The 25,000-nt window shown below is 40.2% G+C and overlaps 1 protein-coding gene across 1 annotated transcript in view; it reads left to right on the plus strand.

Annotated features, from left to right (window-relative positions):
• LOC138008141 (neural cell adhesion molecule 2-like) overlaps positions 1-22,669 on the plus strand; it is a 42,398-nt gene extending 19,729 nt beyond the window's left edge. Inside the window, exons 2-8 of the mRNA XM_068855360.1 lie at positions 9,791-10,006; positions 14,969-15,130; positions 15,919-16,221; positions 17,260-17,418; positions 17,785-17,968; positions 18,495-18,545; positions 21,818-22,669. Of these exons, the coding sequence (XP_068711461.1) occupies positions 9,791-10,006; positions 14,969-15,130; positions 15,919-16,221; positions 17,260-17,418; positions 17,785-17,968; positions 18,495-18,545; positions 21,818-21,851 (1,109 nt within the window). The 3' untranslated portion in view covers positions 21,852-22,669. The remainder of the gene's footprint in view (positions 1-9,790; positions 10,007-14,968; positions 15,131-15,918; positions 16,222-17,259; positions 17,419-17,784; positions 17,969-18,494; positions 18,546-21,817) is intronic.
• The last annotated feature ends 2,331 nt before the right edge of the window (positions 22,670-25,000 follow it).

Here is a 25,000-nt window from a genome sequence, read left to right on the forward strand (position 1 = left end):
TATAATCCATCACTTCCTTCCATCTTCAACGTAATAAAAAAAAAAAGAACCACTACATTGTACTTCTTTCCTCTGACCGCTGCAAAAATGCTTTCCTATATCTACTTGTTGGGGCTTGCAGACGCTCCCCTAACCTTCGAGACCTGCTGGTAACAGCTATCCCCTAATGTAACTCATTCTAATTCAAAACTTTCTTCCGGTTCTTTTTGCTGTGGCAACTGAAAACTGCGCTACCTGTCCTTACATTTTCCGTAGAGTAACCAACTCCACATTCTTCTCTGCTCCATAGTTCCCATATAACTTGCGAAACTAAAAACCTTATCTACATGATTCAATTTAACACATGCCATCTACAGTACATGAGAGAAACTAAACGACGTTTAAGAGACCGTTTTAATGAACACCGCCGCACTTTAGATAAAGCTAACACCAAATCCAAACCGACTACAGTCGCAGAACACTTCCTTTCATCTCCCTACAACATTTCCAAGTATATGCAATTAATTCCTACCGAAAAAAATATTTTCTAACGGAGACTCGATCCGTAAGGCCAGGGAAACTTTTTTAACGTCAAAATGGAGGACAATTGATCCCAACGGTCGTAATATCCCCGAAGACATGTACTAGATTTCAGTTTATTATTTACAGTCACTTCCGTTATTTTTCCGTAACTACCATATTATTTGGTTGTTTTCTTTGTCTCTCGCTTTCTCCTCTTTCCCTTTTGGCTCAAAAAGTTTGAGCACCGGGCTGCCATGCGGGAGGTGGTGAGTTCAACTCCGGCCGGACCAAACCTCAGGGTCTTTAAATAACAGAGGAGAGAAAGTGCTGCCTTTGTAATTACATCCGCAAATGGTTAGACTTTCAAGTCTTCTCGGATAAGGACAATAAACCATAGGCCCAGTCTCACAAATATCTTCCATGTTCATTAGTTCCCTATGGGACGTTAAAGAACCCACACTATTTGAGAAGAGTAGGGGATGACGTTGCGGGTGTTGTGGCTGTCCTCTGTGAGTATATAGGTGGGTTAGTGTAGTAGGTCCACATCAGCTGAATACCTGCCAAAAACTTCAACCTGCTCAAACAAATAAGTAACAAACAAAGAAACAAATGTGGAACGCACGGATGGACGGTCGTAAGTTAACGTCATAACCAAAACCAAAATTTCTGTGTCATCCTGTGCACGGCAGATCTTTTCCAAGTATAACGGGTAAAGGGTAAAGGGTTCTACCTAGCAGTTGTCATATTCGGTAATTATTTATTTTACAATATTCAGCATTTACATTTCTTTAATTTTCTGACCAGCGACGCAGAAGCGATATAACCTTGTTGCTCTCATTTCGTCCTCGTCTTTCAAGTTCCTTGAAAGTTATAACAAAACTCACATGCAGTTCCATTAACCCACTGGCAGGTAACAGCAATTTTACTGATATTAACTACGACTCAGACCGCTCCCCATAGGGGCTTTTCAGGTCCAATGAAACACAATCAACGAAACAACAGAACACAACAACTACAACTGTTAAGAATCCCAACTGGCTATTTACAAGTGCAGCTGGGAAGTTGAACCAGGGACTACCAGGAACAAATTCAAAGAGTGGTCAGAGCGGGTCTTGAACCCGGGATCTCCGGATCTCAAGGCAAGCGCCCTAACCACTCGGCCACACTGCCTCTACAGTGTAATCTGAAGAACGACGCAAGTTATGAAGTAAAGACAGAGTGATTTTTGTTTGAGTGCCATATGAGTGCTGAAGCCGCTACGCCATTTTTAAGGTCACTCGGAACGCAACAAAGCAAATTAATGCATCAAGCCACCCAGCTATTCACCCTTCACCCTTCACCCTTTACGAGTGGAAAAAGTCTGCTGTCCTGTGCCCATTCCAGTGCGGCCCAGTAGTTAGGGCGCTTGCGTTGAGATCCGGTGATCCTGGGTTCAAGACACGTTCTGACCACTCGTTGAATTTGTTCCTGGTAGACCCTGGTTCAACTTCTAAGCTGCACTTTGCCTCCGGCCAGTTGAGATTCTTAAAAGTTGTTGTCGAATCTTCTGTTCTGTCCTGATTGTGTTTCACTGGCCCTAAAAAGCCCCTATGGGGAGTGGTCAATTAGGTATGTATTGTTATGAATTGCTCTATGACCTGTAGCTTCTTTTGTTATCAGGGCTGGGTGCATTTGTTTTTGTTGTAGCATCTTTAGATGGTTTTCAAAGTGACGTCATCAAATTCTAAACTCGAAGTCGCAAGATCATCTGAATGAGGTTGAAAATGACCAAGAAATAAATCTTTCATTTTAAATTTCCGAATTTTTACCTTGCGTGACGCCATGATACAAAGTTGTTTAGTTTAAAAAATGTATAGCCCTATGAATCTCAGCAGTTTGATACCCAGCGTTCATACACAGGTATGTTATCTCATCAGCGAAAAGTAAACGCTTTCATCGCAAAGTAAACTCCATATATTGCCATGGAATTTCGGTCGCCGTATCACTGGATCAGTTTGATCCACCAACATAAAACGTGAAGCGTGAAACGATATACCGCACACACCGGAGCATTGAAGAGATGGTTTATGGATTTGTCTCCTACAACATTACAATACAATACATACTGAATTGACCGCTGCCCATAGGGGCTTTTCAGGGCCAATGAAACACAACGAAACGACAGAACAGAACAACAACAACTGCGAAGAATCCCAACTGGCCAGAGGCAAACCAGTTGGCTATTTACAAGTGCAGCTGGGAAGTTGAACCAGGGACTACCAGGATCAAATTCAACGAGTGGTCAGAGAGGGTCTTGAACCCGGGATCTCAGGATCTCAAGGCAAGCGCCCTAACCACTGGGCCACACTGCTTCCTAGTACTCTAAGTTGCTTTGTAAGGGGTCCAATAATCCTTTGACGGTTGTTTCTGATGTATTCAACTCCAGCAGCACGATGTTCATGTCATAGGAAAGATCATGATATAACTGGTGGACAACAGAAGAAAAGAAGCATGAACTATCTGTGGTACACTCTATTGCGTTCAATCCTTCCTGAGCTAATCGAGCCTGCAACAGTACCATAGAAGGATTTCTCAGTACTGTATGCGTACTTGCTCCATGAGAAACAGGGCTTTGGTTCAATTCAATGTCTCCTGATATCAATAGCTTTTCTCTTGATAGACAATAGCTCTCATTTTTTTGGTTCAATTTTGTTGAACGGCTAGTAAGAGATTGATCTCGCATACACAATAGTGCTCACAATTCATTTTTTATGTTAAGCAGTCCTTTGGGTAATAAGCTAAAAACGACAATTAGAATCTCCTACTGTCGAAGATTTGTTACGTCTGAGCTGTGCTCTAGGTCTAGGTACACTGTAGCATCGCTGGGGTTTATATACATCAGCAGCGTGATCGTTACAAGATTCAAACTTGAAAACAATAGTAAAAAAGCATTTGTAAATTTATGATTGGTTCTTGAGGATGCGATTGAATCTAAGGAGAAAGTTTCGCTTGTGCCTGCAAGTTGATACGAGTTCATTACGTTTGTTGAGCGTTGCCATGTCCGGTTTATATAGAATTTCTCGGTACTACATAGATTAAGGTAAATAAGGTTGCTATAAGATTTGGCCTTGGCTAGAATTTTCCAGGAGATTGCGAAGTCTTTCTTTTGATCTTTTAGCTGCCATAGATGTTTGCTCAGTTCGGTGTCATTCTTTTTACTTTCGTTTTTAAATGACATTTGGTGGTTTCGCCATCTCACCAAATGTCATTTAAAAACGAAAGTAAAAAGAATGACACTGGATTTATCAGTGTGGAACTCACCTGAAGTTTTATATATATTATATATAAATGAATAACTAGGACACGATTATACTTTTGCCTCTGGTTTCCATACAGATCTGTTTCGTGCACTCATCAGTGTATAATTAAGAGTGATTTTATTCGATGAAGTTTACAGCTTTTGAGTCATACATGACTGTTCGAGTTGCAAGTTCCTATTTACTTAACGTTCTTCAATAGGAAGTTTTCATTGTGCCTGCATTTGCTAATATTAACTCGTTGCGTTTATTCAGCGTTGCTGATTGCGGTTGGCATATGATGTAATACTTTTCAGCTATGCATAAATTACAACGTTTTGTCACGTTTGTGTAGTGCGAGGCGTGGCAGAGAATTTTCCGCGAGATCGTATAATCGGTGTTGCTGTCCTTAAATTGCCAAATGTATTTGCTCAGTTCAGTTGAGTTGCTCTTCGCCCTTGATAGATAAGTGTCAAACGATGAACATGAAGCAAACTTCTAACTGCTCCGGCCTTCATACGACGTTTCGGCCTTCGGCCTTCTCAGATGTGGAACTTTACTTATTTACAGATAAAAGATAAAAAAGCTAAAAATCCGGTTTCATGGGTATACTTTAATAGCTTCGATCTCACTCTCCAAATGGCAGTCACTTTCCAAATGGAGCTTAGGGATCGTCAGAGACTGTCTTCTCACCATGTGTCTGTCGATTCGATTTCTACATGCACGCTTCCGCGTTGGTGCGTGAAAGGTGGTGCACAATTAATTGCACCAATGTGTACTTCTTCAGAATCTTTTGCTTCACCTTCGCAGAACGCCATTTCTTTACTTCTTCAGTCTCCTGCTTCTGAAAGCAGCGGAAGGTACTCAAACACTTAAGTATAAAAGCCACAAACAGCAATGGCGGCACACAACCTGGCGAACAGGAAATCACAGCTTTCTAAGCTGTGTTGTGATTCGTAGTATGTTTTTCATGTTATTCAAGAGTTTTAAGTTTATTGCAATGTTTCATTCTACGTTAATTTGGGGTATTTTGGGTCTCATGTCATCTTTAATAATAATAATAATAATAATAATAATAATAATAATAATAATAATAATAATAATAATAATAATAATAATAATAATAATGATAAGACATTTATAAAGCGCCCTTTCCTAAGGGTCCAAAAGCGCTATTTATAAAGTCAAAGTTAAAAATACAAAGTTAAAACTACAGTTAAAGCTACAAAGGAAAAACCAAAATAATTAAATCATAAATAAAACACCAAAGTCACGTCATGAATTTGAAAAGGCGCGTATAAAACGGACAGTTTTCAGACGTCTTTTAAAAATGTCCAGTTATTCAGCATCCCTAATATGCTGACGAAGACTGTTCCAGAGAAGCGGCGCAACAACAGAAAAAGCACGACGGCCATAACTATTCATGTTAAAACCAGGAAGGACAAGTAGATTTTTCTTTGAAGACCCAAGATCTCGTGGTGGATGATAACTTTGAAGAAGATCTTTAATATAAGTAGAAGCCAAACCATGAAGAGTCTTGCAGGCAACAGTAAGTATTTTAAATTCAATTCGGAGTTCAATCGGAAGCCAATGAAGATTCGCAAGCACAGGTGTAATATGGCACAACTTGGGCGAAACAGTAACAACACGAGCAGCTTTTTCTCTCCTCTTTCATGAATCCTTACTCGCGTCTTTCTTAACTCTTGCCGCCGCTAAAAAGGGAATCTGTCTTTGCTTCACGGCTGGCTCTGAAGTAGTGTGTGCTCCCATCTTTTGGCTCTCTTTCTTGCTTTTAAAGCTCTGATTTCTCCCTCTGATTAATTAAAGATCGATTAATACCGCTAATGATGAATATTAATACTAAGAAATAACTCTCGACGAAAACATGTAACCACTATATGTAATGTAGCAATAAAGGACGGACTTACGTGACAGATACTTTTTACTTCCATGTCTATATTTTAAGAAACAAGAGGCTACAAGTAGCCTATACTCGGGCCTGCAAAAGTACAGTGGTGTATCGTTAATTTAGCACTAAAGAAAAGAAAACAGAGAAGTCTGTCCTTCTTACATCGGCCTTACATTGCGATTCTCATGATGTTCGACTATGTATGTAGTGAATACCCGGACCCAGATTATCTTCATTACAGGTGGTGACAATGACCACTGGACACCAGGTAAACTTTGAGAAAAGCACATTGTTTTTCACTGATCGATGCTTATTCTTGCTCAGTGTTTGAGAAAGGAAACGCTAATTGAACGGTTTAAGATGAAACGAAATGACTCATCGAAACATCTTTTGCAGAAAAAAAATGAAAGAGAAACGAAGGTGAGATGTATAAACATCTTTCAAAGATGACCAAACTTTCGTGCATTGATGCACTTAAAAAACACTTTGTCACTTTGTCTCTGTCTTTGTTGAACCCATACTGAGTTACCAGAGAACTGTTCATTTGGTTTGAGTGTTGTACAAAACACCACACTTGGCAAAATTTTAGGAAGACAGCTCACTTTGATTACGGCTCGACGGGCGACAGATTGTTGTCGAAGTCCATTCCTCGTCGCTTCTAACATTCGACCGCCTGTCTTGTTCAGTATCCAATTCGCTTGCCATTATTGAGCTTCATAAGGGTACATTTTGTTCAAAGATCCACTAAAACGCCATTCGCGTTACATGACTTTCGACGCCATTGCCGGTTAAGTTAATCGTTCTACTGTGTCCACCAGAGAAATCTACGCATTGCCCACTAGCCTCTCGATCCTAAGAAAATACGCGTAGAAGGCTCTATGCACAAAGACACCACTTACCATTGGAGTGACAGGCAAGACTTTTACCAACACGGAAAAAAAAAGAAAACGAAAAATAAAAAAACGACGAACAACCCAGTAAAGAGAAACGAAGGTGAGATGTATAAACATCTTTCAAAGATGACCAAACGTTCGTGCATTGATGCACTTAAAACACACTTTGTCACGTGCGCGACACGTGAAGATGTGCACTATATCTCAACTCTTGAAATACTTTCAGAAGTACAAAGTCCCTTGAGGGTGGCCATGCCAAATGAATCCATAGCACGAGAATCAAGTATTTAAAATATACCATTTGCTGTAATTTAAATACTCACAGTAGCATGCACCCAATCGTCAAAATAAATATTTTATTTGCCAGCTGGGAGGCCCGTATAGAGAAAAACTGAGGCCGAGGCCTTGAAATTGATGCTCGAGGCCGCAGGTCGAGGGTAGCTTTTTTAAGACCGATATCACATTTTTTTTGCTATACGGACAGACCCTTTGCTGGTAATTTTTTTTTTCTTCTCTCTCTCTCCCATCCTCTCTTAAAATCACTTGTTTTAATTGTTGACTCGCACCGCGCTTGATAGCGAATGCAGTATTAAAGCGACTTACAAACTGAACATTTCAAAGAGAAATATTTTTTATTTGAATTCTATTTCCAAACCTCTTGTCTAATGAAAAATAACCTCTGTACGTAAACGGAGTCGGTGTCAAAAAAACTGTTTCGTTTCCGTAATGGTAAGGGCTGGAGAAAAGATAGAATACTGTAGTGTGGATCACTTGGCTTGTCATTGTTATTTCGCAACGTGTATTGAAACTCTCGAGAAATAAAGATAGAAATGTGAACGCAAACTCTCTGAACAGTGCGAAGCCTGTCAAGGAATATTAACCATTAATGTCACTGTGTCCTTGGTATCAACATGCATAATTCGCTTTTAAACACATAACGCAAGGCGCAATGGAACTAGACAACAGACGTATTGGGGTTTTTTGAGGGAAACACTGCCTTGCGGCTGGTTAGCCTATGCGACTTCCAGATTGCGTGACAAAGATCTCTCCAGCACAACGAGCTGAGTGGTAAACAGGAAGTGCTGGATCGGACAAGAGTATTGACTAGTGAGCAATGTATAACGGCAACGAGCCAACAAGCTTGGAGGAAGTCGCTGCGCAGACTTAACCCACACCACGCAGGAGAGACTCAATTTTAATGACGGCAAAGCGATAAATACAACCCATCTCCAAAGGGAGAGAGGGAGGGAGGGGGAGAACTTTGACAAATTGCAAACAGCTAGTTGATTTACTATAGAAGACAAACTGCCAAGTGAACCTTGGACGACTAACTGAGGCTTTTATAGCTAGACCCTCTCTATTAAAATAGCCAGTTGCACAGGTTCTACCACGTAGCAGGTAAGCATTACACCGTGCTCTTTAGCACTAATGAATGAGGCTTTAACAGATTTGGCTAGTGCAGGTGTACGTTATAATCTGAGATCTAGGAACAAAGCCTTTATTTCCTCGTTTTATTTACAAGGAACCCGTTGATTGTATAACATTGCACGGCCGACTACAAAGAACGCGAAGATAACTATCGCGACATGAATAGCCCTTTTAGTACGGTCACGTAACATTAACCGTATTTACTGATAGTGCTGTAAAATCTCATTTAAAGAGAAGAACAGATACTCGTTTATGCGCACAATACATCGAAGCATAAAGTCTGCAAATACCTTCAAATACTTACCCCTGCATAACATTTCAAATTCAGTTTTCCGTGAATCTTCTCATGATTACATGTGCCTCGTTAATCCAATTTATTACTAAGACTTGTTTGCATTACTAATTAACACGAAAAGGGATAACTTGAGAATTTCTAACAATATATCCTTTAATCTAACCCAAAATCATTCAGATATCGAAAATGTCCTATCCATGATCCATTTCCGTTTTTGGGTTTGTCAGCATTATGATTTCAGTGCAATATTTCAGATTTACGTGTTCACAACTTTGTTTTTGTATCTCGAAGATGTTTAGATTTCCAATTACAAACTCTGTTTTGATTGGTCACTCTATCTCACTGTGTAAATAGTTCACCCTGAAAACTAAATACGTTCCGTTTCTGTGAAAACAAAACAACAACATTCTTTTACAAATCGTACCGGGTATTCCTGATTTCTGTATTACATTTAACTTTCATTTTCCAAATGGTCTGGATAGCACAAGTGCTGCTAATATTTTTATAAATACAAACACACTTTTAAGTTTAAGGAACATGCTTCGATGTTTCAAACATCATTTTGCATTTACCTGTTCATCCACGCTTTTGCAAAAGTGTTACATACCACGTGCTTGCATTTAAACGCATACCTGAGGTAGCTCCTATAGTTGTGTTTACGAGCAAGTGATCTCCTTGGCTAGTAATACGATGAAATGTGGATGACCTCGGTACATTGTTAACCAAATACGTTCCAGCAAGTTTCCTCTTTTTTCTGCTATTATAAAATAGACGGCTCAGCCTTTTCTCTGTAATTCTCTGTAATTGGGTGGGGTGTGCCACGGTGTGCGGCCCGCTTCCTGAAACCCTTACACTGTTTCAGACCAAAATCTGCAATTTTCCCCGCCCTATTTCAGACCTGTCCAAACATTTGATACCCCATTTCCTACCTATTTAATTTCAGAGCTATTTTCAGACCTATTTCAGATGTTATACGGTTGGGGTAGTAATTTGAGAAGGGTTTTTGTTTATGGTCATATCGCGTAACGATGGAAAAGTAGCTTCTTCTAAAAAACACCCAATTTAAGACACAAACCACAAACCATACCCTGTGGTAGACCAAAATGGTCAAAATCGATACCCTATTTCAGCTGAAAACGGGTAAAAAACCATACCCTTGGGGCCGCACATACCTATATAGCCCTTACACCCCTCCCCCTCCCCTCCCCCGATATAAAAAAAAAGGGAAGAGAGATGCGTGAATTTAATGAATGAATTCTGAGTCTTGATAGACGATGAATGTGCACAGCATTTTATCAGGAAATCGCCATTGGTACACTAGGGAAACAAAAGGGGGAGTCTACGGTTGATCTGATCTTAGTTGCACCATGAGCGAATCTTACGCTTGTCTGCTGCTTTCCAAAGGAATAACTGTGGACCGATTCCTTAATAATTAATTAATGGACCTAACGTTAATGGTTAAATCGATAAAATTGCTATCTCGTTTCAGCTCAGGACAACTTTAAAATCGTTCAGCCGTGGCCTGGTAACATATACCCGATTGAGTTCACATCCGCCAAAGTTACCTGTGTGGCTTTTGATTCTACGGGGATAAAAACTCCAGACAGAATCGACTTTAGGAGGAAAAACCGATATGCTGACTACACAACATTAAAAGAGAATGGCAAGTTGCATTTTACAAAGCGAACAGAGATGGTAGCCGAAGGTTGGTAGCTCTTATTAACTTGATTGTGCAAATCGAAAAACTATAACTGCACTTACATATGTAAGTACATTCTCAAATATAACAGGTATTCAAGTGATTTTTGTTCGGAATCGAGCATAAATAATACAACAAATGCAAAAGTTGAATGATCAGCAAGATCCCTTGAGTGCGTAGGTGGTTTGATTAGTGCCTTCTGATGTGGTTTCTTGCTAGTAAGTTGTTTTTATACATTTCTAAGTAGGAAAATATAAATACAGTCGACACTCCGCTAACAGACATTCTCGTAAGCGGACAGCTCTACTTACAGACACTTTTTAAATTCCCCATTTTACCTTCCTGTCAAACTCTGGATGCGTTCGATTGGGAAATCTAATTGAAATGCTTTCTGACATGGATTTCCAATTGGTGAAATCTACGACAAAATCAGTTTTCAGATTTTTTGGTCCATTGGAAATCTGAAGATCCATATTTTAAGATTTAAATCCGGATTTCCCAATCGAAAGCACCCAGTCTGTATTTACTTATTCCGTAAGCGGACACTCTCTCGTAAACGGACGCGGACACTTTCGAAATTTTTAAATTGGATTTTTCTTTTGTTTACGCTCTCCCTTAAGCGGACACCCCAGGTATAATAATTGACTCTTGGCAATGAAATTTGTCGTTAACTTGCAATTAAAACAAAATCTCCATTTGTCAAGTCTCTATTTGTCTGCGGGAAAGCAAGCTGCCCATTGGTTTGCAATGAACAAGAGATAGCACCGGCTCGAAAGCCGTGGATTTTTCTCAATCAATCATGAACTTAACCTATGGATTTTCTCATGTTTCTCATGGCTGATTTCATCCCTCCAAAGAGCAACAGCTCTGCAAAAACAATTTCCATCTCCTCTGACAACGACTTCTCTCCTTTGAGGAGGTATATTTCCTGAAGCCATAATTCGTTTAAGCAAGACGTAACTAATAGGAAAACAGCCTAGACACATGTAAATACAACGGAAAAGACTTTATTGTGTTATTTCCTCCAGATTTGTACCTAATTTTGTAATATTTCGAGACCATGGCAAGATGTCAATTTCACAATACACAGCAATAAACCCTACGGATCCTCACGCGAGCAAGGTTAATCCGAGTAAATTTTATCCCATATTTCACGGTTATTCAAACAAAAAGTATCAACGTTGCCCAAATCGATTTCTGATAAATCCGTGTCGAAAAATGGGTTTATCTCTCTCCAAAATCGTTTTTTGGACGTCGAAGTAAGTTTCCGCCATACCTTTTCTTACAGCGACTTGCAATGTTTGCCCCGAGGCGATCTCAGAACCCATTGCGTACAAACAGGGATCCGATTACTGGCAACTCATTCATTCCCGATGGTGTCCGCTTACGAGAGTTGACTTACTACTGCCACTACCACTGCCACTACCAATAATAATAATAATAATATAATAATAATAATAATAGTGATGATGATGATAATAATAATAATAATAATAATTATTATTATTATTATTATTATTATTATTATTATTATTGTTATTATTATCATCATCATCATCATCATCATCTAAGGTTTATAAAATGGCGGACGAAGTCTCCCCTACAATCTACCGCCCACTTAAAGTGTATCAAGAAACGAATTTAGTTGCAAAATGAGTGAGGAAAGAATCCAACTTGGTAGAACAACATGGACGGAGAGAATATGTATCGATCTTATAAAATGTAAAAAGAAAGCGACAGACCTTCATCAATCCGAAAACTTTCCTAGAAAAGAGAATGGCCGGAAAGACGGGATAATGAATTTAACGCTGAACTACTGGAACAGCTTGGGTTACCAGCACTTGAATGAAACGGCACAAAATCTACAGGATAAACTCGCACACGTTGAGAAAACAACCAAGGCTACATCAACACGGATCACTGATGAAATAAGACAGCAACAACAGGAATCATAAACATCAAGAGAAAATGAGGGGACAGAGAGGGAGGCTCAAGGCGTTGGCCGGGATATGTTATGTCTACGAAAGTTATTTTTAGACGAGCGGAAGTCTTTGTTCTAGGGGATGTCTGTCTTCCGAGACGCCCGCATGCAGTCTTGCTTCGCTCTCAGGTTCTTAGTGAAAAGAGAAAATGATGGCGCACGTGGAAGGCTAATGAATATATATTTTCTTTCAAACATCGGACCGAGGTTGGCCTGTATGCGAACGTCTCGGAAGACTTCCGCTCGTCTAAAAATAACTTTCGTGGACATGACATATCCCAAGGGCTGGACCGGGAGCCTCCTTCTCTGTCCCCTCATTTTCTCTTGTAAACATGTAATCGCCCGAATTCAACCTCAGGAAGTTGGAGCTGCGGGAAGGAGCTGAGACGTGGCATAGAACACCCAGCAAGAATTGAAAGCTGGAGAGAATCTCATAGTAATGATAATGATAATGATAATGATGATGGTGATATTGAACCAGACATTGCGAGAGTCTGGGATATGATATCACCTTGGGAAAGAAGGCCAAGGAATCAATCATTTGTTTTTCATGGATGATCTGAATAGGAATGGTCCAGACAATTCGCATATGCAGTATTATGTCCAGAAATTCACCTAATTAGATGCACGCCCAATTTTGACATCCAACACGAAGTGTCCTTTTATGTCTTGGATGATGTCTTAAATGAGTGAGTGAAGGCAGGAGTATGTGAAGAGGCTGAGACGTCAGTCTTTTGAAGACCAAAATCATCCCAAAAGGGTATTAATTTTTGGGCTGCATGTGGCCGTTGGTAGATACAGTGTCGCAGTTGTCAACTTGAACAGAAATGAGAAACTAGATGATCCAGAAATAAGAACTAAAAAAATCGTGACTGCCTATCGTGCACTGCGTCCCAAAGCTCATGTGAGCCGGTTTTATGTGTCCCGCATTAAGGGAGGGGTTTGACGAGCATCGAAGATTGTATTACAAGGGAAAGAACTTTATCTATCAACCAGTGATGAAACACTTCTGCAGTATGTGGCACGTAGAGGGTTTTCAAACATACACAAACTGAGTCGGATCGACTTTTCGGTAACTGAAGACGGCTCGTTACATAAAAGTCAGCCCGTACTTGTGGGAGGAAGTGAAATAAGCGAAGTTCGACGCTATGCAGTGTTCGCTGACTAAGCATACATATATTATAGCGCTACTTACGAGCCGAAAACGTAGGGTGGGTTGAGATGGGAGTGCAACTGAAAACAAAACTGACAACAAGAAAAGTATAGAAGTGGAGAAGGCTACCCTGGTTGAAAAGATGCCTCTACATGACCAGTTCCGCAGAGAAACGAAGACCTTAAGAGCGGAGTCTCTCGGAAGTGGCTCATCTCTCTTAAAAGAGGAAAACCGAGAGTTTATTAATCACGCCCCATGATCACGTATTTAGTCCGAACTCGGTGAAAAGTATCATGTATCATCAAGAATGCTCTGATATCTGACGCCTTTGCGGAGAAAGAGTTGACAATTTTACACACAAATTGTAAGTGCATGCAAAATGGTGGCACAGAAAGATTATAAGCGGTGACACGACATGGTATGAATGCATTTTCACTGCAATCTTTGTAAGAAGTATGGTCAGTGTCATGTCATTGGGAGGTGGACTACCAACATGTGCTAGAGTGTGTCTTAGAGAATGATCAAGTTAACATTCTCTGGGACCTCAACATTCAGAGAATTGAACATTCCAAGCCGGACATTACCCTTGTGAATGGACAAGGGAGTGGGGAAATCAATGTTTGCATGGTTGCTTCGGTGCCAGGTGACAGTCACACAGTGAAAACAGAGTTTGAGAAAATCGAAAACTATGCAGAACTGAGACTGGATATGGAAATGGGATGTGGAACAGAAAGACAGCAGTTATCCATGTAGTGATAAGGGCACTTGGATCAATACCACCAACATTGCCCTGTTACCCCAGTCAGTGAGGCAAAGGGCTTAAAATCGGGAGTCTGCGGAAATCGGCATTACTAGATACAGCAAACATTTTGTGTAAGGTGCTGTCCATTTGAAGTCATGAGGACCGGTTGAGCAGCATACAGACCACAATGGATTTTAAAACACCGAGACAGCCCAGAAAGACACACGGGGGTCGACACGTAAAGACATAGCGGTGTCAGCGGACCAGGGGCTCGTTTCTCGAAAGTCCCGAAAACTTTTCGGGCCCGAAAAGCTATTTGTGAAATTGCCAACCGCTTGTTTTAGAAAGCCGATTTTTTAACATGTTTTCAAGGCAACAAAAAGAAAAATAACTGTGAAGTTTGACGAATTAAAACCTCTCCGTTCTTGAGATACAAAGGGAATTGTGACACCCGAAAACGACCCGTAAAGTTTCGGGACTTTTGAGAAACGGCCCCAGAACAACATTACGACAGAGGAGGAGAAGGTGGAAAGGTATCAGGACCTAGCATTCGAAATTAATAGCTTTTTTAGAGCGCCGAAAGTGTTAGTGATACCCATCGTGATTGGTACACTTAAACATCTCGAACATTGCAAAGACCTCAGTGGTATGATTAGATTTACCTGACATCTTTGGAAGGGCACAATTGTCGGCCATTCTCGGTACTGCTCACACATTGCAGAAGCTGCTGGAAGCTACTGAGACATGACTGATGAGAAGATCCAGAAGGATATCAGAGAACTAAAAGAGAATCACAGAATAGTAATGATTAAAATAATAACAATGATGGCGATGATGATCACGATCGTGATGACAGTAACGGTAACGATAACGATAACGATAGTGATAATGGTAACGTTAAATTGTGTGGGGAGAACAGCGAATTTTTGTGTGAGAACATTTTAGAGTAGATTAGAAAACTAAAGAACTGAGCCGAAATTTAGCAGGTTCTGTCGCGGTCCATGGTGGTGGATACCAAGAGCTATCTATCTTATTTCCGACGACGGAAGTCCAATATTTTGCTGCAATTTGCATACGAACGTTTTTTTGCAGGTGGAAAGCAATTGAAGAAGCTTTTTGTTACAATGTTCATTAAAAATGTTACCCAAGAAGATGACAGTCAAGTCGGATCGCTGGGAAGGTATGAGTGTCATGCTTATGCAGTCGGTGACTCTTCCCCAAGTAAGCATGGATTCACTATCAATGTGATCACATGTGAGTATTATTGCGACGTTATAAATCTCCTGATATTGCTACAAGTCCAGTTACTTCCATAAGCAGAATTTTTGGTGACACTCCATCTTTTATCTACTATATTTTTCATGACCCTCCCTTTTCCCATTATAAGGTTTAAAAGCTATGACCCATCAATTTCCTAGTTTCGAAACTACCTAACAATCAGTCTATTAAGCTGAAACAACTCTACTAAACATAAGACGTTCAACTAATACGCAAATTAAAACTTGACGACAAATAAAGCATACGAACGTCGGAGTCCACATTTTTATTAAAAGCGCAGAACTTGAATCATTTTAGGCGCTGATCTGTGAGTAGTACACTCTGGAGGTTCCAAAGATGCTTAGCTCTACCCACATATCTAATCCGCAGATAAGAGCTGCGTTGGCAGTGGATATTAGTTTTTCTATTACATGGGCAAATGTTTAGAATAAGGCTGTTTTGATGACATGAATACGCTAATAGATGAGATGAATAGAATACAAATCTCCGGCCCTCATTTTCCCCAACTCTCATTATCTTTATAGCTTCTGTGATCAATTTCATCTTTCCTTCAACAAGAATATTGCGTAGATTGGTGACATGTCTTCGTACTTTCTGCCCTGATTAGCCCGGCGTGCTATTTGCAAGTAGAACTGAAGTAGTCTCTGTCTGTAACTTTATGGACTTGTATTAAATTTGTTGTTGTTGTTGTTGTTATGGTAAGCTCTATCCACTCTTTCAACACCTGGAGCCTGCAGGTCTTAAACATTTCATGCTTTTTATAGATGACGAACTTCCCCGAGTTCATGTCACGAAGCCTGGAGTTTTGCAACATGGACAAAATGTCGCGATGACGTGCAACTTAACAAACACGGGAAGAGTGGGCCTCAAGAAAATATCGTGGTTCAAGAATGAAATGTTATTGCAAGTTATGCGATGTCCAGATCCAAGAAGTCCTGAGGATTGTTTGGCACCGTTAGTTATCAAGGACGCTGGTACAAAAGACGGAGGTAGTTACACCTGTGTTCTTGAAGTGCTTGTACGCAACTCCCTGAAGTATAACGTGACAGATGTCGCAATGATCACGGGTGAGTAGTCAGTTCTCTCACGCTTTCATCTTAGAGTTCAGGAGCGGATTTCGAAGAGGCGTAGAAAAATATCCTTATATGACTGTTCATATGTGCATTGTGACTAAAGTAGCCGAAACGTTTGTGTTGGTCGCTGTCCTTTGTAAACAAATAGAAGAAACTCCCGACGTATCTGCAATGGGTTGTCGAGCTCGTTCAGGCCTTACATACATGAGTTTTGAAGCAGGCAACCGTGGACAATCTTCCTGTCGGTGTACGTTGGATAAGCGGCTTGATGTGATCGGCGTAATTATAAGTTGAGAAGCTAAATATTTTGAGCAAGAGTCGATACAACGTAGATTTGATTTTAGTGGTGTACTATATTTCGGCTGACCAAACCAGCCTTCTTCAGGTACAATGTGAGTTTACATTGCATTGCTTCTATGTACATACAAATAATAAATGGATGTTGACGTAATACTGGAAAAGATTGTGAAATATATTTCCGATAGGAATTAATTGCATGTTCAAACCTACTGCAGTCGCAAAATATTTCTTCTCCTTTCCCCACAATATTTCTAAGAACAACGTGTTTGTATTGTGTTTTTTTCCTTACTGCCTCACTATCACGCTGAATATTTGATATTTCGAAAATGGAATATTGACCTCTCCCCATAGGAGCTTCTCAGGGTCAATGAAACAAAATCAACGAAACTAAAACAACAACTGTTAAGAATCTCAACGGGCTGGAGGCAAACAAGGTGGCTAGTATTAGTACAGGCGAGAAGTTGAACCAGGGACAGCAGGATCAAATTCAATGAGTGATCAGAGCGGGTGTTTAAGCTGGGATCTCCGGGTCTTTAATGATTCACTTAACTCAAATTGTTGCTAATTATTGTTCTAAGCAAAAGTACTTAGATACGAATGATCAAAACGCTATTGAATTCTCGTGTGCATGTTGCTCGTTTTTATGCTTGCCTTGCTAGTAAAAACCAAACTTACGTTACTTTAATCAAATAGAAGCGTCACAAATGCTCACAGTTTTGATTCTTTGGCTAGTTGCTCCGTGGATTGATAAAGCCTTGGAGGAACTCAAGGTTGACAAGAAAAAGGGACAACAAGTGTCGTTTGAGTGCAGAGCTGGAGGATTTCCATTGGAAGTTCAATGGCAAGCGGAAGCATTTAAGAAGGACTCCATAATACCTTCCAAGTGTATAAGTAAGGGTGATGTTTATACGTTACACTACTTGATAAACTAAGTGGTAAAAGGACATGTTCTGTTGCATGGGTGAAAATGGATGATATGCCAATCAAAGCATCGTTTTAAAGGAATCCTAAAGATCTTAGATCCAGTCCATGATGAAATTTCAACTTGGGCACTGTAGTTGGAGATGATTTGTAACTTCAACTGAATCAACGCGGTTGCTGTTGTCTTATCATCGCCACCACACTCAGTTTTTTCACTGATTTCCAAGCTTTCATCGTGCACCTTAACTCGACCTTCACAAGTACTTTCTCGTTTGCATGAAACAACTGTTCAAAAGAGTGCTTTTAAATGAGTCCTTTCACTCTCTTCTTGAACAGATGAATCAGATGAAAAGTACGGAATGAAGAAAAGTGGAAAGGACGAGTCTTACATCTTGACGGTATCGGACTTAGAATACAGTGATGCTGGATATTATTACTGTTGTCTTTCATCCAACTGCTCATCAAGTCATTCCAACAGAGATAACTGCCAGCGTTTCACTCTTGTCGTTAGTGGACAAAGGTAATTACCGTACCATGGTTCAAATGCTTGCTGAATTTACCCGTGGGTGACAAGGGTGTGAAAGGGTCCTTTGGTCAATGTCAGTTATCGCTGACCGCAACAAGTTTGCTATAAGGCCACACAGAAAAATGATTGAAGAAAGATAAAACCACCTCCTGGCAGCAGACGTGTTGATTTTCCTCTAATTCAACACTAATCGTATATCAGTAACTAGCAAGTGCAATGAAGTGATTCCATTTTTCTTTGTACGTTTGTGTAACTATACCGAACAAACCGCATCCAGCTGACTCAACGATTCTTTTCTGTCCTTATATCAAGAGGGTGGGAAACCAACTTCACAATGCAAAAGAAGGAAAAAAATCATTGCACCCTTAAGCAACTGGGATCAAGCCGGTTTTGTTTTTTTAGCAAAATTATAGAGGGATTCTCTGTCCATTAACCAGTCTGGGAGAATATTTAAAACACTGGAATAAAAATAATTCTTTTAGGTACTTCCTTGAACTAAAATATTTGTTTTTAACCGCAGATCAACTCGTCAAATATGCGACAGCTGTGTGCTGGTGATGCTATTTCTAAGGTAGGTGTTTCAATCCCCATTCCCGGCCCTATTATATTTTGCACGCGGTTTAATTACTTGGCTCTTAAACCGGAAATTGGAGGCAGTGGCCTTTCACTGTTTAGCGAGAATCTTCAGTAGTGGCTAAAGAGTAATCAAGATACTAGAAGGACTGAATTTGCCACTCGATGAACCGTCGAGCTTCTTTTTGATTAAACGGCGGCCATATTTGTGTCCCGACCCAATCCTCTTGGAATTGACCCACATTATTATGCAAACGTTTTCTTTTGTTTTCGTTGAAAAACATGGCTGTTGATCGCGTGAGTGAAAACCAACAATAGTCTCCTCCGCAGCCGTTCTTTGTGTGGTCACGCAACGCTCCTCCCAAACATGTTTGTGTGGGGAGGAGCGTTGCGTGACCGCACAAAGAACGCCTGCGAAGGAGAGACTACAGCTATAGAGGGTGTACGACGTGAACCAGAAAAATGACTTCACAGGAATAAAGGATAGATTGTGATCTTGATCGTGATCGTTATCGCGATCGTGATGGTTAATTTTATTGTCTTTAGCATCATTGAACCTATGTACAATTGTTTACGGGCTTAAGGCTTACTCACTTATTGCCTTTATCCACCTCTCATTCTGATGTACCACTTCAATCGTTCACATTTAAAGTTATTGAGCGATGTCGACAGGCACTTTCCAACAGGGTGCTAATTAAGGTCATCAAAGATGCTTAGCCCTGTACATTTGCATCAGCATTGATAAAACTATTAGCCTGGCTGGATCAATCACAATATTTTTTTTCTCACAATTGACTCACTTTTATAAAGCACTGCCTCAAACAATTCATTGCCAATTTAAATCCTTTCTTTTTCTCTTCGTTCCTGATCGCTGCCCTCACTTAATTCCGTATTCGTTTCATCCAGCCGCCAAGACATCCAGTTACTATCGGAATATTCTCAACTTTGAATCCAAGTCTTCCTTCCCGTATTTTGAACGCCACAAAGATTGTATTTTTTTGCCGTTCGATTTTCCTCCACATTCGCCTCATTCGAAAATGTTCCATCAATCAGCTGTGACATCTTACTTCATTTGCCTCTATCATCAGTTCTGGTCGTCATCCCTGTCTAACAGATCTTTATCTCTCGGTCACTGACCCTCCCACTGTTTGCATTGTGACGTGCCTGACAGAACTTTTTTTTCTATTTTTCCCATTTCTTTTTCTTCTTTTTCTATCACATTTCTAAAATTTCAATTTTGTTTCATTTTTTTTTTCAACTGAGTGTTCCTTTTCGTCCACCAAAACTTTAGCATTCCATTGTGTTAAACATGTGATCTTTTAGTGGCTTTTTTAGTTGCTTTCTTTAAGCTAAGAATTAGATTAATTAATATGAAACGGATAAATGAAGACACACGGATTTACGATGGCTAGTCATTTATGAGTTATATATACAGGCCGTGAGGGAGGTGCGGTGGCCTCATGGTTAGTGTGCTCGATTCCGGATGGAGTGGTCCGTGTTCGGGTCCTGGCCGCGGTCACTGTGTTGTGTTCTTGGGCAAGACTCTTTACTCTCGTGGTCCCCTCTTCACCCAGGTGTATAAAAGGGTACGGGCGAATTTAATGCTGGGGTTAACCCTACGATGGACTGGCATCCCATACAGCCCTCTAGGTTCGTAACAGACTTTGCCCATGTGCAGGCTGTAGTGCCTGTTATGTTGGTGAAACCAACAGACACTTCGCCTCTCGCATCCGTGAACATATCTCCTCTGACAAACATTTCCACATCTTTAAACACCTGACAAGTTCTGAAAATTGTCGCTCTCTTTGTTCACAAGATTGTTTCAAAATTCTCGACTCTGTGTCCACAAACGTCCAATTAAAAATCAAGGAAGCCATGCACATCCTTTGGGAGCAGTCGTCCTTAAATTCTCAGGTCAAACATCTTAATTTATCCCTTCCGTACTATTAATCTCCTTCTTAGCTTAAATAGTTTCACTTTTTTTGTTTCGCGTCTTCACCCTTAATTATTCTCGTTAATATCTGACTTTGTTATACTACTTATTGCATATTTCATTTTATTTCTTAATGTACAACTGACGATGGATCATGTCTCATCCGAAACATGTATTGTTTTTATTAAAAAATGAACTTCAAAAATATTGGGTGGTTCATCAAAGCAATATCCTATTTCATGCTGCTACGAAGCCTTAATATCATGATTGTGATGATGATAATGATTATTATCATTATTATAGATCCGCAAAATCCGTCTTTTCCGTTTGCAATATAAGAGTTGTATTGAAGCTTATTTCCTTGAAATCCGCCAAATACATGAAATCCGATGTTTAACCCTATGAAAGTTGACGATGCGCGATTGGTATCATTCTTGTGGTGGTGGTGGTGGTGGTGGTGGTAGTAGTAGTAGTAGTAGTAGTAGTAGTAGTAGTAGTAGTAGTAGTAGTAGTAGTAGTAGTGGGAGCAGGGAGCGGGTGTAGGAGGAAGAGGAGTAGTAGTAAAAGGAAGAGGAAGAGGAGGAGAAGGAGTAGGAGGAGGAGAAGAACGAGGAGGAGGAGGAGTAGTAGTAGGAGGAGGAGGAGAAGGAGGAGGAGGAGGAGAAGGAATAGGAGGAGGTGGAGGAGAGGGAGTAGGAGTAGTAGAAGGAGGAGAGGGAGAAGGAGTAGTAGTAGTAGTAGTAGGAGGAGGACGAAAAGGAGGAGGAGTGGTAGTAGTAGTAGTAGTAGGAGGAAGAGGAGAAGGAGGAGGAGGAGAGGGAGTAGTAGTAGGACGAAGAGGAGGAGGAGAGGGAGTAGGAGTAGTAGAAGGAGGAGAGGGAGAAGGAGTAGTAGTAGTAGGAGGAGGACGAAAAGGAGAAGGAGGAGTAGTAGTAGGAGGAAGAGGAGAAGGAGGAGGAGGAGAGGGAGTAGGATGAGGAAGAGGAGGAGTGGTAGTAGTAGTAGGAAGAAAGAGGAGGAGGAGAGGGAGTAGGAGTAGGAAGCGGAGGAAAGGGAGTAGGTGGAGGAGGAGGAGAAGGAGGAGGAGGAGAGGGAGTAGGATGAGGAGGAGTAGAAGTAGTAGGAAGAGGAGGAGGAAGAGAAGGAGTAGTAGGAGTAAGAAGGAGAAGGAGGAGGGGGAGTAGAAGGTGGAGCTGGAAGAGGAGGGGGAGTAGGAGGAGGAGGAGAGGAGGAGGAGGAGGAGTAGCAGTACTGGTAGTGGTAGTAGTGTATCAGTATTTTGTCTTTCTATTTGTATTTTAGCCAGACTAATTTAATTTCCTTTTGTTTCCTAACAGCACGACTTTGATCTCCGCAAGGAACAAGCTGTGACCTCGAAAAACAGAAAGCAGAGATTTACTGTCGTTGGGTCGAGTGCAAGTTTATTTTTAAATGCAAACGTATTTACTGTTAAACAGAAAATTAATATATTCGCTTGAGAGGAATTTCAACAGCTTTATCAGTTACGCACTTGTAATCTTTGCCCATAACGTCCATAACCTGTTGGGTTAAATCTGGGGAATACGTTATTGTGCCACAGTATTGCGTTATAGTGACAAAATTAGCACAGACCGTTAGTGGATGTTTAAGTTATAAGCATATTTTTAAAAGGAGAAGTGCAGTTGTCTACTACACCAACGACTAAACCCCTGAGTTAGTAAGGGTTTGATTTCATTTCAAGAAAAGGACAACTGTATGTATAAGGTGTCAGATGGTTGCAAAACAAAAGATATTTAGAGTTTAAAGGCAATATTTGGGGTTGTTGCATTCGTTTTTGTTTTTTCATAGCTTTTTATTGTTTATAACCTGCTGGGTTAAATCTGGGGAATACGTTATTTTGACGGTAATGTGTGATAGTGACAAAATACTTAGTGTAATATTTTATAGGCCTAAAGATTAATGATATAAACGCTATTTTGAAAAGGAGAAACAGTCACTGTGGTGTTGATTATTCTTTGTTTCGGTTGGCACAATTAATTTAATCCACGATTACTGAACTAGACAATGAAGGTTTGATTTCAATTCAGGAAAGGCACAACATCACGAAAAAGTCTGATGCGGAACGTGTTAGATTCATGGAGGTAATCCGAGCCTTTCCATACTTGTCATTAATTACGTTCATATACATGAAGGCTTAAATACTTCAAGGCCGAGACTAATAGCAAGGACTTTATCCTTCAAAATTGCAATTACCTTCTTAAACTATTAGGAAAGTGAGACTCAAACAGTGTTTTGGTATGGCGGGATATCCTATCTTTCATCTAAAGATGCAGGATAATACGTTTCCAGGACTTCTAATTTGTTGGAGTGGGGGCATGCCCCCAGATTCCCTCTAGAACCGAAAACAAGGCCCTAGAGGGCCCTACTAAGCACATGCGTCCTCTACTTTCAACAGTTCCGAATACAATGCTTATATATGAGTGGCACTAATTTTTAAGATTCTTTGCTTTGATGTCAGTGAGTTTGATCCCCTTAGTTATTGACTTGATAACACAACCAAGCAAAAAAGCATTTGAGTTGGTATAAGTACCAACGTTGCTTCGCGTACAGCAAAACCTAACCGTTGAAATAGGCATTTTGTTCACAGTCTGGCAAGTGCCCTTGCTGGCTAAGCACTGTATAGACACGTTAAAGAAGTTTAGTAAATAATCTAGGTGCACTCTCAAGAGCCTTTGGCAAAGAGGTGTCCCGAAATAGTTTGCCTTGCCACACGAATTTCAGGTATTTGTGTCGTTTTTTTAGCAACTTCCAATCAGAGGCAAAGTTTTCCAGCCTTCCTACTTCAATGGTTTGTGATATTATTCATACATTCATCCATACCTAATTGGGGGCCGGAGTCTGTTTTACACGTATACGTAGCTTCATCATTTCGTCAGTTATTTCTCTGTGCCAGCCAGCCCCGCGGGCACTTGGTTCTTTTGGATGGTTTGATAGGGGGACTTTGGCCTGTTTGGCTTAGTACTTCTGTTGATTTTATTTCCAGAATATTTGTTTCTCTATGTTGATGTCACCTGTAACGTCTGCGCAAGCGGGATTTGTTGCTGGTTGCAACTTTTTTTCGAACTCGATGAGCGTCTTCCATCTCTTTCGGCTGTTGTGATAACATATTTACTGGGATAGTGCTTGGGCCACAATCACGGACAAATGTGTTGAGGCAATTTACCAAAACTAACGCTTTCGAAATAACAGTAGTATTTTGAATTTGAAGGAAAACAATTTTTTCATCGGTAGTCACCCCCCCCTCTACCCAAATGTTGCAAAACAATTGTAAAGATACCCAATGTATATGTTCGTGTATGTTTACTTGTTTCCAATGTTGAAAAAGGGGGAAGGGGAGGCTACCTTTCACGAGGGGAGAGAGGAGAATTTACACCAAAGGAAAAAAGGTTGGTAGTTTTCATGTATCAACAACTAGTATCTATAAAAAAAATGCGAACAAAAACTTTTCTTAAAGCAGGATGTTAAGCCCAAAGAAATGAAGCCGAGTATTGTAAGTCAGCATTGCGTTGTTTTGAAATTTGTATGTGATCTGTTTGATGCAGATTACGTCGGTTATACAACCCGACACCTTCATCAACGCATTGCTGAACTCAAGTATTCAGCTATTGGTAGGTAAAAAGTGCCACGGGAAACTTGACGGTCTCGTTTACGAAATGCTATTTATGAAATAACTGAGGCCTAGCCTTGACACTAAGAGTGACTCCACCAATGCTAACTTTTTGTTTAGCTTGTAGCATATTTTTATGCTAACTTTTTTCTTAATTAATGAACTATTGTTTTTTCTTTTTTTTTTTTTTGTGTATTTATAGAATATTCATACTGTCTTTTTTTTACTTGATAACGACGTTCGAGCTCGTCAAAACGTCGTGTATATTTTAACCGTGTATTTTGTAACTGTTTTTACAAAATTTCTTAAATGTTATTAAGAAAAGTTTTTCCGGAAGTTGACTAGCAATAGAGTTATTTTTATAGAATTATGACATAAGAGTTAGAGTTAAGTTTCCAAAATCCGGAATTCAAGATTTTGGAAGGCCTAAATCCTGAATTCAGAAATACAGTATCCTAAACTATCCTAAAAGCTAACTTTAAGCCTAAGGTTAGCTTTTAGGAATGTTGGCTGAGGATTTTGGAAACTTAACTCTAACTCTACGACATAACTATTTTTTTGCAGAATATTGTGCCTTTAGTTCACCCAAATATGTAGATATTAACTTTTGACGTCATTCGTCATCAACCGACTTTTCCACAATATTGATTTTAGGTCTTGCTGTTTCCAGGCTCCAAAGCAATGACGCAGGGGTACAAGACCTCCTAGTCCGAGAGTACTTGTGAAATTTTTTTTTGGTCTTTTTTTTTCAATCCGATCAACCGACCCAATATCAGGAAATGCATTCGACGGTAAACGAACAAAAAAAGGGGGCGGGGGGAGGGGGGTGGCCCAATTCAAAGCAAGTACAGTTTTTCCAGCCGACAAAACAGCA

This window comes from Montipora foliosa, chromosome 6, assembly GCF_036669935.1.
Source record: "Montipora foliosa isolate CH-2021 chromosome 6, ASM3666993v2, whole genome shotgun sequence".
NCBI lineage: Eukaryota > Metazoa > Cnidaria > Anthozoa > Scleractinia > Acroporidae > Montipora > Montipora foliosa.